The sequence below is a fragment of the Grammomys surdaster genome, unplaced genomic scaffold (assembly GCF_004785775.1).
Source record: "Grammomys surdaster isolate TR1022 unplaced genomic scaffold, NIH_TR_1.0 144, whole genome shotgun sequence".
NCBI lineage: Eukaryota > Metazoa > Chordata > Mammalia > Rodentia > Muridae > Grammomys > Grammomys surdaster.
Window position 1 is genome coordinate 7,164,983 of NW_021604602.1, and position 17,161 is coordinate 7,182,143.

The 17,161-nt window shown below is 44.7% G+C and overlaps 1 protein-coding gene and 1 non-coding gene across 2 annotated transcripts; both read left to right on the forward strand.

The window, feature by feature from the left end:
* Positions 1-1,288: 1,288 nt before the first annotated feature.
* On the forward strand, positions 1,289-9,900 carry Eif5 (eukaryotic translation initiation factor 5). The gene is made up of 12 exons (XM_028764498.1): positions 1,289-1,424; positions 1,540-1,734; positions 2,609-2,888; positions 3,002-3,083; positions 3,336-3,508; positions 3,765-3,876; positions 5,476-5,615; positions 5,916-6,074; positions 6,444-6,605; positions 6,869-7,033; positions 7,328-7,462; positions 7,779-9,900. The coding sequence occupies exons 3-12, from the start codon at positions 2,817-2,819 to the stop codon at positions 7,866-7,868; spliced, it is 1,290 nt and encodes a 429-aa protein (XP_028620331.1). The 5' UTR covers positions 1,289-1,424; positions 1,540-1,734; positions 2,609-2,816; the 3' UTR covers positions 7,869-9,900.
* Positions 4,488-4,613, forward strand: LOC114618799. Its single transcript, XR_003711021.1, has one exon. It is a non-coding gene; the product is annotated as a small nucleolar RNA SNORA28 (small nucleolar RNA).
* Positions 9,901-17,161: the final 7,261 nt, after the last annotated feature.

Here is a 17,161-nt window from a genome sequence, read left to right on the forward strand (position 1 = left end):
TTTTCTGAGAGTTTCTAAAATATTGTCATTTGAGTTCAGCCAAGCAAAAACTCAATCTGTTCCAATACTGCTAAGTCATGATCCACGGTTCACAGAAGCACTGCCTGGGATCTATCTTTCCACTTTAACGAGGGGGAACCTGGATAAGCACAGAGCAGTGTTCATTTGGCTTAAAAACTGGACAACCATGGACTGTGAAATAAAAGCTACAGAACTGACACAAATCTTTCCATTCTGCATCGTGTCTTTATTCTGCCCCACGGACACAGTCAATTAGCTTTACAGAGCTTGTAAGTCATGGAGAAATAACCTTGGATTTGGGCAAATCAAAATTGATCTTTCCATTTTAACCTTCTTACAAATTCGACTGGCTTAGAATAAAGGGCAGCCCCTCTTCCATAATACTGCTTTTTCTCCCCATCCAGGAAACCACGCAGCTGCTGACTAAGCCAGGCTGCTGCTCTCAGAAGCCTTAGAAAGGTGGAACAGGTATTTCTATATTATTTTAGTTGGACTCTGGTATCATTTCAAGTCTCCATAGAAACTTTTACCAAAAAACGAAGTTCTTTTAAAACGATGGCAGTGTGTCTACGCAACAAAACAAGTCGGGGATCTCCTTCCGAACATAGATTGTTAGTGAATACAACACGGTTGCCTCATCGGGTACACCTGCCAGGAGCCACAGTCACCAGCCTGGACTTTACAAACTGGGTTGGGCTGAACCCGACGTGGCGGCTGAGCATCGAGGAGGGGATGGCCAAACCCTGAGGCACAGCCGGACGTTACCGGGGTCGAGACCACACCACGATGCGCGAGGGCCCAAGTTACACACAAAAGGTAGCGTTTCCATCGTGGGAAACCTCAGAGCCACAAACACCGAGTCTCGGCTAGTCAGGAGCCTTGCTTCCCCAGCTCAGGGAGAGAGGCACCATATGGGATGACAGACACGGGCCAGAGAGTAGAAAGGGTGGTAGGGAAAAGGCTGGGGGAACCGCACTTTCCGGAACTCCCAGCGAGGTCTGGACGAACAGTTAAGTCCCGCGTGGCCCACAGAGATACACTGTGGATATTCTCAGCCCCGCCCCGCGGGGAAGACTAGGCAAGCGCCATATTGCCTGAACGCTTAACCTCACAGCGAGCCCGGCTATCGCGAGACCGCGAAGGCCTCTGGGAAGGACAGAGTAGGGGGGGAAGGGAAGGAAGCTGGGACAGGCAGGAGGCGGGCCGAGACCACGAGTGGAGCCCCAGGAAGTGGAGGGCGGGGAAATGTGAGATTGACGTGCCTCCAAGCCAATGACAAGAGACGTTGGCAGGGCCTGCGGCCAATAAGCAGTGGCCGCCCGCTGCAGGGGGCGGGATCCGGGGCCGAGGGTAGCTTGAGCGCGGCGGCGGCGTTGTTCAGTCAGAGCGAGAACATTCCAGAGGTGAGTCCGCGGGGGGCGGTGGCCCGTGCCCCTGCCCAGCGCTCCCGCCCCTCCACCCCGCGGGCCGCCGGCGGGGGCAGGCGCCGCCCGCGGCTCACAGCCGTGTCCCCGCCAGGTCGCCAGGTTCGGCGCTGCTGGTGTGGACGCGGACGTCGCTGGGACAGTCCCTCCCGCTGCTCGGCGGCGGCACCTGCCCAGCCGCCCCCTCCGCTCGCCGCCGGCCCCGCCGCTCCGGACCCGGTTTCCAGCGCCTCTTCCTCCGAGTCCCGGGCGAGCCGCGTTGGGTTTATGTCTTTATTTGACGAAAACGGTGAGTCGCGGGCGGCGGGCCATGGCGGCGGCAAGATGGCGGCGCGGCCGCGTGACCCGCCGCGCGTGTGGCGCAGTTTGGGGGGGCCGGTCTCTGCGGGAGCGCGCGGGGGCGCGCGCGCGCCGGGGCCCGGGCTGAGTCAGGCCCGGGGCGCGTTTGTGACTCAGGGAAGGCCGCACCTCTGCCCCGCCGGCCGCCGGAAGAGGGAGGCCGGGCGATAGGCTCTGACTGTCGCGTAGCCATGGGGACGAGGGCGAAGGTCGGCCGTGCGCCGGGGGAGCGAGCGAAGGGAGCCCGGGCGCGGCTTCGGCCGCGGTCCTCGTGCTCCGACGGAGCCCATGGCTCCCGGCCCGGACGTGCCTCCCTGAAGCCACCGGAGTCGCCGAAAGCCGCAACTTGGCGGTTGGCAGGTCCGGCTCGACGTTTCCCGTCTTACCGCGATGGCAGCCGGGGGAAGCGCCATTGGAGAAGTTGATGGCCCACGGGCTTGAACTGAGGGAGAGGAGGGCCCGGATCCCCCCTTTTTTCGGCAGTTACAACGCGGTCGCTCGGCCGGGGCTTTGACCTGACAAGCTCCCAGCGGCTGAGGGAGCAGGGTTTGTGTTTCGTGTTGTTCTCCTCATTTCGAACGTTCCCCTGCCGCAGTAGTCACAGCTCTGGTCAAGATGGTGGCCCCCTGGGTTCCTGGAGTTGTGCTTTGTTACATGGGAGTGTCAACTGTTTGCTCACAAGAACTTGGGGTTTTTTTTTTTTTTGTTTTTTTTTTTAAAGCTAGGAGTGTTCTGTGAGCTACTCGGGGACAGGAAGTTATCCTGGGGAGGAATGATACTAACCCTGTAGGGTTGTTGTGTGTTTTCTCCTTTTTCTCTTTCAGAGCTGTTGCGCAGCCATTGGTACCTGTATTGGGGAAACATAGCATACAAGCAAGAAGCTTACAGCCTCAGTGGCGAAAATTTTTTCATGTCAGAGACCGAGAACTCTTGCAGTCGTTTATGTCATCCCTTCTTCTCCAGACAGAAGATACCAAAAAGTTGCAATCAAAGATCTGTTCATCTTATTGATAAAGTCACTAATAAGCCAAAATGTCTGTCAACGTCAACCGCAGCGTGTCAGACCAGTTCTATCGCTACAAGATGCCCCGTTTGATTGCTAAGGTAATGCTGACTTTTATTTTAGTAGTCTGTTGGCCCGCACACTCTTGATAGGTTTTGAAAGATTGCATTTTACAGGGAAGACAGTGCAAAATTGAAATTCTTATTTTCTTTAGGTTGAGGGCAAAGGAAATGGAATCAAGACAGTTATAGTCAACATGGTTGACGTTGCAAAGGCGCTTAATCGGCCTCCAACGTGTAAGTAAGCTTGGAGAAGCCTGAAAAGGTATATTATGGATATAGTTTTTACAGTCTTTGAGCTATATATCTTCCTTCAATCGTGTTAATTAGCAAGTTGGAACTGCGGACCTACTTGATTGGGTGTCATTAAACCACCCTGGCTGTATTTCAGTTGCCCTATAATTTTAACACACGGTGAGTTTTTAGATAAATATTCGTGTGCAGCCAGTGCTTTAGTTAACTATAATGAAATGTCTTGTCTTTATATAGATCCCACCAAATATTTTGGTTGTGAGCTGGGAGCACAGACCCAGTTTGATGTTAAGAATGACCGTTACATTGTCAATGGATCTCATGAGGCGAATAAGCTGCAAGACATGTTGGATGGATTCATTAAAAAATTTGTTCTTTGTCCTGAGTGTGAGAATCCTGAAACAGATCTGGTAAGTGCCTTTAAGGTTTTTTTGTGTTTTTTCTTTCTTTGTTTGTTTTGGTTTTTTGAGACAGGGTTTCTCTGTGTAGCCCTGGCCGTACTGGAACTCACTCTGTAGACCAGGCTGGCCTCAAACTCAGAAATCTGCCTGCCTCTGCCTCCCAAGTGCTGGGATTAAAGGCATGCGCCACAACTGCCCTGCACCATAACAAAAACTTACATGCAGTTTTCATCTTTCACTGTTTGTTTTTTACTTTTCTTGACAGCATGTCAATCCAAAGAAGCAAACAATAGGTAATTCTTGTAAAGCCTGTGGATACCGAGGCATGCTTGACACACATCATAAACTCTGTACATTCATTCTCAAAAACCCACCTGGTAAGTCTTTTTAATAAATTGACTAGTAGAACTTTTAAAATTAAGATTTTTATTACTGTATAAATACTACAATATGAGCTCTTAGTCATAAGTGAATTTTATTGTGTGTGTGTCTGTGTGCGCATGTGGTTTTTCAAGACAGTTTTTCTGTACCTCTGGCTCAACAAGCCAGAGCCTAATTCTGTAGATTAGGTTGCCCTCTGTATCTTTTGGTTTTTCCAGTGAGCCTAGCCTCTCTTTTGGTTTTTTGAGACAGGGTTTCTCTGTGTAGCCCTGTCTGTCTTGGAACTTACCCTGTAGACCAGGCTGTCCTCAAACTCAGAAATCCACCTGCCTCTGCCTCCCAAGTGCTGGGATTAAAGGCGTGTGCCATCACTGCCAGACATGCCCTCTGTATCTTAAGTCCTGGGATGAAACACATTCATCACTATGCCTGTCTCTAGACTTTGTGACTTTTAACTGAGTATAAGACATTGAAAAATGTTCTGTTTTATGTAGCAATAAGAGTGAGAAAAAGGCTGCTAAACCAGAGGTCTGCTGTTAGTCAAACGAGAGGTCTGCTGTTAGAGTCAAGGCTTATCTATTAAGCTACAGTGACTTTAAAGCATTGCAAGCAACACTCTGTGGCAGATGAACAAAACTATCTGACACAATTTGAGCTTGCTATAGCAAGAAAGTCTAACCTATTCCGGTGTTCTCTTCCCCATGAGACAAGCCGTTATATAGGCTCAAACAAACTTTTTAATTGTTGGATTGATCTGGTTTTGGGTGTGGTTTTGCTTAAATTCATAGGGCAAACTACCTAATATAAACCTTCTAATCTTTAGCCTCAATACTGTGTATCAGTACTGCTTCACCTTATAGCCTGTGAAGTATAGTTAGTAAATTTATTTGATCGCTGAGTCACTTAAGAATTTTTTTGGTTTTTTTTTCAAGACAAGGTTTCTCTGTGTAACATCCCTGGCTGTCCTGAAACTCACTTTGTAAAGCAGGCTGGCCTAAAACTCAGATCAGCTGCGGCTGCCTCCCAAGTGCTAGGATGAAAGGCATGCAGGGTTGTTTTGTTTTGTTTTGTTTTGTTTTTAAAGATTTATTTATGTATATGAGTACACCATTGCTCTCTTCAGACACATCAGAGGAGGGCATCAGATCCCATTACGGATGGTTGTGAGCCACCATGAGGTTGGTGGAAATTAAACTCAGGACTTTTGGAAAAGCAATTGGTGCTCTTAACCGCCGAATCATCTCTCCAGCTCACAGGATTGTTTTAAGTGTATTTTTGTGTGGGTGTTCTGTTTGCATATATGTCTGCACCACATGCATGCAGTGCCCTGGGGGCCAGAGGAGGGCATTGAATCCCATGGAACAAGTTGGGGATTGTTGTGAGCTACCATATATAGGTGCTGGGAATCTCAACTTCCTTCTGCAGGAATAAGTCCTCGTTGTTGCTAACCAGCCATTGCTTTCAGAATTCTAAGTGGCATTTTGTTTTACCATGTTGCCTTTTTCTGCAGAGTACTATGATGGTAAGAGGGTGGGATTCAAGTCTAATGGTGATGCATAAACCATAGGACTAAGTTAAGTCTTATTTCCCTGTAGAGAATAGTGACATTGGTACAGGAAAGAAAGAAAAGGAAAAGAAAAATAGAAAGGGCAAGGACAAGGAAAATGGCTCTGTATCCACCAGTGAGACACCACCACCTCCACCACCAAATGAAATTAGTCCTCCACATGCTGTGGTGAGTATAGTGCTCTTATAAAATAGTGTGAAAACCGTGGTATTTGGTTGAAGTCATCTTTTTATTATTAATGTAGTATGCTTAAAGCAGTATGCTGTTGGTTGGTTGGTGGGTTGAAGGGTTGAATTGAACTAAATTGAATATATTTTTAGAGTCATTTTCCCTGTAGCATTTTGGCTTTTTGTTTGCACTAATGTGAAAGATAACATTTTCTGAGCTGATGAGATGGTTTATGGGCAGAGGTGCTTGATCTTGTCAGTGTGACTAATTCCTATAGCTAACAATCTTGGCTTTTGACAGGAAGAAGAGGAAGATGATGATTGGGGGGAGGATACAACTGAGGAAGCTCAAAGGCGCAGAATGGATGAAATCAGTGACCATGCAAAAGGTCTGACACTTAGCGATGATTTGGAAAGAACTGTAGAAGAGCGCGTTAACATCCTGTTTGATTTTGTTAAGGTAAATTTGTATAGTTAAATTTTTCTCTGGTATCTTTGAGTTTATTGGTGTCTTTTGTTCTCAGTCAGGGTCTCTAGCCCTGGCTTTTCCTTAGACTCAAGTAGACCAGGCTAGTGTCAAGTTCACAGAGACCCTAAGTCTGCTAGGACTAAAGGCATGTGCCACCGCTCCCTGCCATTCCTTGAATATTAACAGAGGCTTAAATTTGCTTTCTTATTTATTCAAGAAATGTATTGGAAGATATGTATAGTGGGTGTTGAACTGTCTCTGGCAAGTGATAAATTGGGGAAGAAATCCTGGAGAACGAGAACTGTTCTCAAGCATAGCAAAATTTGCCTATATTTTATTGAAATAATTTTTTATTTCCAGAAAAAGAAAGAAGAGGGCATTATTGATTCATCTGATAAAGAAATTGTGGCTGAGGCAGAAAGACTGGATGTAAAAGCCATGGGTCCTCTTGTTTTGACAGAAGTTCTCTTTGATGAGAAAATAAGAGAGCAAATCAAGAAGTACAGGCGTCATTTCCTAAGAGTAAGAGACTTTTTTAGGTTGATTATTCATGATTGTCACCTTAGGGTTTATGGCTTTAAATTTCTTCAGACTACTATATTGTCATCCGGAAAATAGATAGTCTCCACTTTACCAAGTCTGGGAGCACCTGCAAATGGTAAAGGGTGTGTCTGCATTGACCTTTTTGAGGCACTGTTAATGTGCTGTGCTTTAAGAAAGTGAATGTGCTTAGATACAGAATTGTAGTAGAACAGGTAGATGATGTTGATGCTGTCTGCCTGCAGTTCTGTCATAACAACAAAAAGGCTCAGCGGTACCTTCTTCATGGTTTGGAATGTGTGGTGGCGATGCATCAAGCTCAGCTGATCTCCAAGATTCCTCATATCTTGAAGGAGATGTATGATGCGGACCTATTAGAAGAGGAGGTCATTATCAGCTGGTCAGAAAAGGTAAGGAGCATATATGTTGTGCTTCACAAGCATCAAAATGGCATAGGTTATGAGGAAGTTGAGTCTAATACCTAGTCTTGTTTACATGAAGTTGAATTCCTTTGTTTATCCTATACAGTTTGTAAGTCCCTTTATAGTTAAGGCAGCAGAGATTTTTTTTGACTTTTAATGTGTACTCTGTCTATTGAAGATTTAGGATATGACCCTAATCTTTAGATAGCTCATTCCATGTACAAGTAAGTAATTTAATTATATTTTCAAATCTTCACTGAAAAAAATTCTGGACTTTTTTAGGCCTCTAAGAAATATGTTTCAAAAGAACTTGCCAAAGAGATTCGTGTCAAAGCAGAGCCATTTATTAAATGGTTGAAGGAAGCAGAGGAAGAATCTTCTGGTGGTGAGGAAGAAGACGAAGATGAAAATATTGAGGTAAATAGTAAAAATCATGTTGAGTACTTGGTTGGCTGGCAGTGGGTATTGGAGATCTATCACACAGACACAAATAGGGTGTGTGTGACTCTAGCTAGCCTGGAACTTGTGCCTCTGTACCTTTAATCCCAGCACTCAGGCAGCTCTCCTGATTTCCTGGACAAAGAAACTCTTCCTCAAAAAAAAAAAAAATCAAAACAAAATTTAAAAAAAAAATCATAGCTTAGAGGGAATAAAGGGAGATGAAAATACTGTAATACTCTTAAATGAAACAAAATTGTAATGGAAATAACACAGTCCTGTATTTCTATGCCAGGTGGTATATTCGAAGACTGCCAGTGTACCAAAAGTTGAAACTGTGAAGTCTGACAACAAGGATGATGACATTGATATTGACGCCATTTAAAAGGATGGATGCAACTTAGCTTAACAGTGTAATGCTGCAAATTTTTCTTCATTATCAGCCAGAAGTGCAACATGTATGTGCAAGAGCTAAAGTGGCTTAACATCATGCTACACTTGATACTAAAAAGCTATTACTGTGAGTGGTCTATAATTAAGCCCAATGAGACATCTAGGGAGTCCATACATATCAGTGAGCAGTTGTAGTTTGCTTATTTATAGCATGTTTCTTTCGGAAAAACTAGTGGTGGACACATTTGGATCACATTTATACAGTTATAAAAAAATAAAGATTTGATTTTGGTCATTCTTCAGACTTTGGGCTATGGATGGCTTATACTGAAGTAATTGGCTACTTTTAGGATGTTACACCATTTAACTTAGGCTCCTTGAGTTTGGTAGGTTGTTAGGTGCTGAAAACTTAAAGAATGCAAACAAAATGACCTTACTCAGCCATTAAGAAATGAAGTATTTTAAAGTTGTATCTCCAATCCCAGTTCATTCAGATTGGCAACTGACAATACTTGTCATTCTAAGGAAATTTGATGATTAAATGACAGTGTGACATCCTCATGAGAAGTAAAAATGACCTGTGTGTTTTATGGGTTAAGAGCAAATTTTGAAACTTGGAGTTGTGGTTTTTCAGTTTGTGTACACTCACCCCAAATTGTAGTCTTTCGAGTTGTGTGCATTGCACGTTGGATAAGCCAGGGAAATTATTAACAAATAAGTATTTTGTGTGTATTTAGTGGTTGCTTTGTACTGAGAGAAAAGCTTTGAGGTGTGATTAAATCATAAACTCTGATTCTATTTGGGAGAAACAGGAAAAAAGGTGCACTTAATCTCTAGCTAAAACAGCATAATTTTTCAACTTTTACCCTTAAATTATAATTTCAAGATGTTTAGACATACTGTATCTTGTGTTTGATGTGTTTCCCCCCTCCCCAATATTATGGTTTATTCTTTAATGCCTTTTAATTTGGATATAATAGCTTGTACTTTAGATTTTGGTTGCTATCTTGCCAAAATAAGTGTTACTGTTTTTCAAGCTTGATCCCCTTCCCCAATTGTCTTATTTAAAGAGAAAGTTAAACTCATACTTCTGAGTCAGAGCCTGTATTTTGGTGTACGACTTGGGATATTTTTTACTTCACATTGAATATAGCTGGATACCTGAGAAGTCTGGTGATGGCCACTGGGTGGGTGCAGCTAGCTAAGGCCTGACCAGCCCATTCAGAGCCTTGGACTTCAGACACAAAAGTGAGTTTCTTACCCACTTCCTGGTGTAAGCTCTATCTGGGGTCCTGACTATATTTGAATACTTGTCTTCAAATTAAAAACAGCACATATTTTTTTTCCACAAAAGTGCATTCTGGGAGTTAAAACCCCATGTGGGTAATTTGTGTGCCGTGCTAGCTCATACATTATTTGGATTTATTCTTTGTGTCATCCATCTCACAGATTATAAGACTAATAAACATGTAAAAATAGTCTGCATTGAAATCATACAGACATTTGGTAAAATTAAACCCTTGATAAGAGTCTGAGTGTGGGACAGGAGCCATATATGGTACAAGGGAATGTGCTGTGTCACACCAAAGAAGTGGTACTTGGAAAGTCACTTGTCTCCTGGGATTCAGATTCTTTGTTGCATGGCCAGCCCATCCATTTGTCATTTTTTGAGATTCTCAAGTAGATCAGCACGTTTGGCCTCAGGTTGGCAAGATTTTGTCTTAGAGCTGTTGCTTTAAAGGGAAACGGTCAGATCTTAGACACTTAGGAAGGTCTTGGGCTTCTGTTGATTCTGGTGTCAGACCAGTGGGATTCAAATTTCACACAATCTGGGTTTTATTCATGGAGGTTAACCAGATAAGAGTAATCCTTCATTGCTCTATTAAGGTGTCTTAAAAAGTTTCCTGTTTCAAACAGCTACATTACTTGATTAAAACAATGTTAAAATTAAATTTCTGTCTGCTTTAATATTGAAAAGCTATGTTTTCATTTTTTGTAAGTAAAAAGCACTGAATGCTGTCTAAGATTATAACTCATGCTTTGGATTTGAGTGTTGGTATTCTGTGGAGAAGTATGTCAGCCCCTATGCATGAAAACATGTTGGTAATTTCATTGAGTCACTGGCTTTTTTATATAGAGAACTAATTGTGTAGACTGAAAATCTTTTTTTCTTTTTCTTTTTTTTTTAAACAAGCCAAGTTTGCTAGGGAATTCTGATTCCAATGAGTCAAGCCTCTTTTTGGTTTTTCAAGACAGGGTTTCTCTGTGTAGTCCTGGCTGTCCTGGAACTCATTCTGTAAACCAGGCTGGCCTTGAACTCAGTAATCCGCCTGCCTCTGCCTCTGCCTCCCAAGTGCTGGGACTAAAGGGTGTGCCACCACTGTGTAGGGCAGTCTAGCTTCTCTTACCCGCTGGTTTCTTGTGCATTTTTTTTTTTTTCACCAAGGCCTAGCTTGTGGGCACTGAGACTGGCCATGAATTCTTCATTTCGCCTCTCAAATGTTATGTGCCACCATACCTAGACTTTATAGTGCAAACCTGGGCACTTATGTTGTATTACACACAAAGGCCAGGGTGTACAAGCCATACAAGTCTCCATTGTGAGTCCTGGAAATCCGACTCAGATTGTCAGGATTGGCAGTGTAAACTTTTAACTACCTTACCAGCCTCTCATGTTAATGATACTCCCTTGAGTGGGATTGTTCTGGGTAAATGATTAGCCAGAGTTCTTATTGCCCCTCTATTGGAATTTAGTCCTGTGAACCTTACAGGTCTTGGAAATTTGGGGCTTATGCCCACTTATTACCATAAACAAACATTGTTTTTCTTTCATATGCACTGATGTTTTGCCTATGCATATCTATAAGGATGTCAAATCCCCTGAAACTGGGGTCGTAGAGGTACTGGGAATTGAGCAGAGGCTCATAGTTTGGCCAATACCAGCTGGAAAGATACCTGGTGTGCCCATTACCTGCACAAAGAATAGCCTTAAACCTGACCTGGAGTGTCACCTCCATGTACCTGATGAGGGTAGTAACCCATGTGCAACCCTTTGAAGCTCACTGGAACAGGCTACCAAGAAAGAGAATTTCCCAGCTTCACTGAACAGAAAAGGGGGTGGGAGGAAAATTGTTTTCCAAGGAATAATAAAATGAGTACCCTTGACTGTAGAGAGTATTTGTCAAGAGGATTTTAAAAGCAGAACTAAATGATGGATACAAAGTAGTAGAAGGCATAAGTGCCCAGGTTTGCACCATGCTCTCTGGGTTGTAGTGATATGGTAGTTCAGGCATCATGGTAACAGACATCACTGTGGGGAGCCTGACAGGGAATGCTGTTGAACTTTATAGTAAAGCTAAAATCTTTGGTTTTGTTTTTTTTTTTGTGGTTCTTTGAGACAGGGTTTCTCTGTGTAGCCCTGGCTGTACTGGAACTCCCTCTAGACCAGACTGGCCTCGAACTAGAAATCCGCCTGCTTCTGCCTCCCAAGTGCTGGGATTACTGTGGAGGAATTGTATACTGTGGACCTGGGGTTGGGGTGGCCCTAGTGCTCCGTGTGGACATGGAAACCTGACAGACCAAACCTGAAGCAGAAGCCTGGTTGCATAGCAGTTCAGAAGGGGCTTCTGGGTCCTGCACTGCCCACCCAGGTTCTGAGAAGTAGAGGAAGAAATGTGCCAGATCGCAAGGAGGCCTTAGCTCTGCATAAAGCTAAAGTGGTTTGCTAGGCTGCTGAAACAAAAGAGGACCATACCAGGCTGGGGGCTCACCCTGGCTGTTCAAGTGTTCAGCTAGATCATGAGGCTCTGTGGCTGAGGTCAACCTCTTGCTGAGCAGCTTGGGCTTGGAAGAGTTCTTCAGTGAGTTCCTGATCAAATGAGAGCTAGCTGCTCTTAACAGAGAACCTAGGTTCTATTCCCAGCACACCTATGTGATAGCTCACAAGCATCCATAACTCCAGTTCAGGGGGTTCCAATGCTCTCTGTCCTCATACATTAAGATGTACACACATAAATGCAGCAAAACATCCCTACATAAAATAGTAATAGATAAATATTGACCAGGCATGGAGGGAGAGGCAGGTGAATTTGAGAGCAGCCTGGTCTGCATAGATGCAACATAGGACATACAACCAGGGTTATGTAGAGATCGCTATCTCAAAAAACAAGACGGTTTGCAGACTGGAGTTAAGTTCCTAGCACCCATATCAGGTCCCACCTGTAACTCTAGTTCCAAGGGAGCTAGAGTTCTCTGGCCTCTGTAGGTACCGTTCTCATGTGCACAAAGACACACAACTAAAAATACAAATATTTTTTAATTTCAGCTAACCATGGTGACACTTTTAATCCCAGCACTCAGGAGGCTGATCTCTTGAGTTCAAGGCCAGCCTAGGCTACAGAGCGAGTTCAGAGAAATCAGGACTACATAAAGAGACCCTGTCTCCAAAAAAATAAAATTTATGTCTTATGCATGTGTGTGAATATGTGCAGGTGGCTGCCGAGAGCAGGTGTCAGGCCTAGAGTTACAGCTGTGGAGCACTTGTTATGGGTTCTGGGAACTGAATTCTGGTTCTTTGAAAGAACAACACACTATCTCACCCCTGAGCCATCTCCAGCCCTTGATCAGTGTATTTTATCACAGCAATAGAAAACACTAGGACACCAGCTGTTATCAATGGGTGAACATGTTCAGAAATAAAGCATTCTCATCCTTTTAGTAGTAACTATCAATGCCATCTTTTTTAACAAGACAGATCTAAAGGCAAAACAAAAACAGAATAGAACAAAGCACCATTACCAAAAGCAACTTTGAGAGAAAAGGATTTATTTCAGTTTATATGTCCCAATTGCAGTTCAGATGTAAGAAATTCAAAGCAGGAGCCTGGAGGTGGGAACTGAAACAGACCATGGAGAAATGCTGCTCACTGACTTACTCCTCAAGGCTTTTTTGTTGTTGTTGTTGTTGTTGTTGGAGAAAAAAAAAAGGTGTTGGAGACAGAGACAGGGTTTCTCTGTGTAGCCCTGGCTGTCTTGGAACTAACTCTGTAGACCAGGCTGGCCTCAAACTCAGAAATCCGCCTGCCTCAGCCTCCCAAGTGCTGGGATTAAAGGCGTGCGCTACCACTGCCTGGCCTACCATCTACTTTTTATAGGCTGCCAGTAGAAAATATGGTCCAGGTAAGATTTTTCCACCTCCAAAGATTTGGATTAAAGCTGTATCTTCCCACCTCAAAAGATCGATGAAAAGTGAGTCTTCCCACTTCAAGTGATTTAATTATAAAGTCCCTCACAGATAAACACAGCCACTAGTATTTTATACAACCACTGTATTTTATACAGCAGTGAAATACTTCCACCCCCAACTCCCACACCCTCGCACGTGCGTGCCAGGGCCAGAAAGGCATGGCTTGCTGACTTCTCAAACCTGGCCACTTTTCTGCTGAGGCAGTTCTCTGCAGGGGAGTGCAGCTTGAAGCCAAAGAAGGGGTTGGGTGTGTGCAGAGAGCACCACCAACGGTGAAAAAAAGTTCCTTTGAAGGAAATCCCAGGAAACCTTCAAGTGACCATTTCCCAGATACATTTCCTCAAATTCAAGCTGTGCTGGTTCATGTTGTTTCACCAGCTGGAGAATCTAGGAAGAGGAAGCCTCAGTTAAGGAACTACCTCTATCTGACTGGTCTGTGAGCAAGTCTGTGGGGCGTTTCTTAGAGTCATGATGTGGGAAGGCACAGACTACTGAGGACAATGAGATTCCTGAACAGTTAGTCTTGGGAGGTGTAAGAAAGCAAATTGAAGAAGCCTTGGTGTCGGGCAGTGGTGGTGCATGCCTTTAATCAAGGCCAGCCTGGTCTACAGAGTGAGTTCCAGGACAGCCAGGGCTACACAGAGAAACCCTGTCTCGAAAAAAAAAAAAAGTAGATGGTAGAAAAAGGCCTGTTCTCTTTGTTTCCTATCACTGGCATTAGAACCTGCATCTTTGGGATTCCAACATATATTGAAGACCAGCTGAAAACTATTGGATTCTTGGAGTTTCTGTTGGTAGACGGCCATTGTTAGGCTAGCTGGAACACAGCTTGAAGCCATTCTAATAAATCATACATATACACATACATACTATAAGCTGTGTCCCTTTAGAGGACCCTGACTAGAATGGCCCTCCTCCTTCACAGCTCTGCTTACACCTTTCCTTATATACACCTTCCTTATATACCTTCTCCTGAGAATATATAGTGAATCCCTGCTTGCAGGCTCCACTTGTAGGAACTTGAATGGAGTCAGTTGGGTCCAGACATGGTCCTATGAAGCAGTGGCGGGTGGACTTGTTGCCAGTCCCTGAGGCCGCTGCCCCACTGCTCACTTAGAGCTCTCTGAAAGAAGACAGCAGTATCCATCCGGCTTCTGCAGAGCTTTGCTTCTGCTCTGTCACAAGTCTCTAAGCGACCTGACCTATCTATAAGAGAGCACACGGCTAAACACAACCATGGTGTCCTGTTGGAGCTGATGAGGAGGTGAGAAGACTGACATAAGACGCTCCTGCTCCAGAGGACAGCGAGACCTCATCAGGAGCCTCCGTATGTTCTTATGGATCTGAGCTTTCCCAGTGAGGCCTGCGGAAGCAAAAGGTAGATTATTTATTGTATCTGGCGCCTTCCACCACTAGGAGGAAGTAGTACAGCGCTGCTTCCTGGGCCGCACTAGTGTTTGGAGGCAACAGATTTCGCACTTGGGAATGAGGATCCAATCCTTCCACTCTCTGGGCACAGGAAGACTGTTTTATACTGGGTCAGGAGCAAAAGAAGGGCCGAACAGCAGTGCACGCAACAGAATCCAGACAGCACAGCTGAGAGTGTGTGCCGCTCTACACGTTTGGGAAAAGAGCCTGAAGCTCCTATGTCAGTGGTGTCTAGAGGTAGGGCCTTTGAGAGGTTCATGATGGCCCCTCTTGGTGGTATGAACTCCTTCATAAGGAGAGGGAGAGACTCAGGTTAGCAGCTCCTCCATCTTCTGTCCTCGTGATGTCCTGTACCATCCAAAAGGCCCTTTGCCTTCACTAGGCATTTGGACTTCCAAGCCTCCAGGACCATGAGCTATGAGGCTTCCTCTGCTCCATAAGTACTGGAGACTGCATCACCATGCCTAACTAACATTCTATGTCTGTCTTCCTTCTTCTTTCTATATGCATTGGTGTTATGCCTGCATGTATGTCTGTGTGAGGGGGTCAGATCTTGGAGTTACAGACAGTTGGAGCTGCCATGTGGGTGCTGGGATTTGAACCTAGGTCCTCTGGAAAAGCAGTAAGTGCTCTTAACCACTGAGCTATCCAGCTCCTGCATCCTATTGTTTAATGTGGGGGAAATCAGAGAACAACTTGTGAGAGTGTTCTTCTAGTACAAGGGTCTGAGGAACTGAACTCGAGCTGTAAAGCTTAGTAGCAAGTAGCTTAGTAGCAAGTAGCTAATACAGTGTACTAATATGACAGGCTGGAATAATTAAAACTCAAGACAGTGACCTGTGCCTATAACTTGAATGTGCTGCCCAGGAACTTGGTGCTGGCATAGGCACCATAGTGTGCCTTCCATATAAACAAAATAAAATAAAATCCAAAGCTGAGCAGGGCGGTGGTGGCTCACACATTTAATCCCAGTACTTGGGAGGCAGAGGCAGGTGGATTTCTGTCACTTTGAGCCTAGTCTATATAGTGAGTTCCAGGACAGCCAGAGTTACATAGTAAGACAAACAAGAGAACCCCACAAAAATTTAAAAGCTAGGTGAGGCATGGTCACATACACTTTAGTTCCAGCACTAGAAGGTAGCGGCAGGCAGATTTCTGGGTTCAAGGCCAACCTGGTCTACATCGTGAGTTCCTGCCTGTCTGCCTGTCCGCTGGGTGCCCAACCACTGCTGGCAAGGTGCTCAGGAGAGGCAGAACACAGTCCATGATGAGGTCCTCAGTCCCTGTTTCCCCGGGTGGAAAACAGTTGGGAAAGGGGGAAAGTGTGGGAGGGAGGGGAGTCCATTGTCCGAGCGTCCCCTCAGGGCATCTACAAGCCAAGCAGGAAGGGGATGAGCCTCCGATGGGGCAGAATCTGGTTTGTGAGCGGCCGACAACCTGGTTGGTGAGTGATTGGTGAGTGAGTGCCGAGAGTATGTGAGGGGATGGAAGAGAAAAGGCCTTCTCCAGGACGTTTAGGGGAAGCGACCCTTGATCCTTGATGAAGAGATGCTCCTTGCTTGTCCAAATTGTTTTATTTGATGGTGGATCTTACTCAGGGTGAACCAGTGATTACATACCTTTTGCAGGAAGGAATGCCTAGGAAGGGCAGCTCATTGTCTGAACACTCGGGGCCTTTCTAGATACTTCCTTAGCATGGAGAACTCCAGGGTTTTATAGTAAGGTAACTGATTGCCATGATCCTCTCAGTGGGGTGTCACGGTTACATGTTCCAGGTCAGGTAGTTTAGCAGGGAACTGGCTCCACTCCTGCCATTCTCAATTCTGAGATTCCCAGGGTCTGAACACGCTCATCTTACCAGTTCTCCTGTCTGGTGGCACAGTCCACTTGCCCCACGACACGAGTTCCAGGCCAGCCAGAGATACGTATGTAGTAAGACTATCTTTAAAAAAATTAAAAAGTAAAATAATAATAGTAATAAAAAGCAATTTTCAGATCTTTAATTTGGTTTAACTGCACAGAAGGATCTCTTCCCTGCTTTGTGTTTAATTTGTTGTATTTTTAATTTGTTTTGTTTTGTTTGGGGGAATTGAAGGATATTAAGAAAATCTGGCTTTATAATGCCAGTGTGGGGATGGAGAGGGAAGTGATAACTTATTTGTTTGGTTGGTTGTTTGGTTGGTTTTTCAAGACAAGGTTTCTCTCTGTGTAGCCCTGTCTGTCTTGAAATTTATTCTGTGTAGACCAGGCTGGCCTCAAATTCACAGAGATCCCCTGTCTCTGCCTCCTGAATGCTGGAATTAAAGGTGTGAGCCATCACTGTCTGGCAGGAAGTGGTATTTTAAAAGCATTACACAGTTATGAGTGTCCTTCTGTGATGGTTAGTCTCTGTCAACCAGATTTAGAAGCACCTAGGAGACAGGTCTCTGAACATGTCAGTGCAGGCCTTTCCAGAGAAGTTTAACAGTGGAGGGAAGATCCACCCTAACTATGCATCTGCCAGCTGCTGGCCTTCACACTCATTCATATTCACACACACACACATGCGTAATTAAAATACAAATAAAATTTAAAAAATTCTTTTGCTGGTCATAGTAGCACATGCCTTTAATC

Bases quoted from the DNA above. Each gene is read 5' to 3' on its own strand.
- Eif5 (XM_028764498.1), top strand. From the start codon at position 2,817: ATGTCTGTCAACGTCAACCGCAGCGTGTCAGACCAGTTCTATCGCTAC. The intron at 2,889-3,001 runs GTAATGCTGACT...TATTTTCTTTAG, and splicing joins TGCCCCGTTTGATTGCTAAG to GTTGAGGGCAAAGGAAATGG. The intron at 3,084-3,335 runs GTAAGTAAGCTT...GTCTTTATATAG, and splicing joins GCTTAATCGGCCTCCAACGT to ATCCCACCAAATATTTTGGT.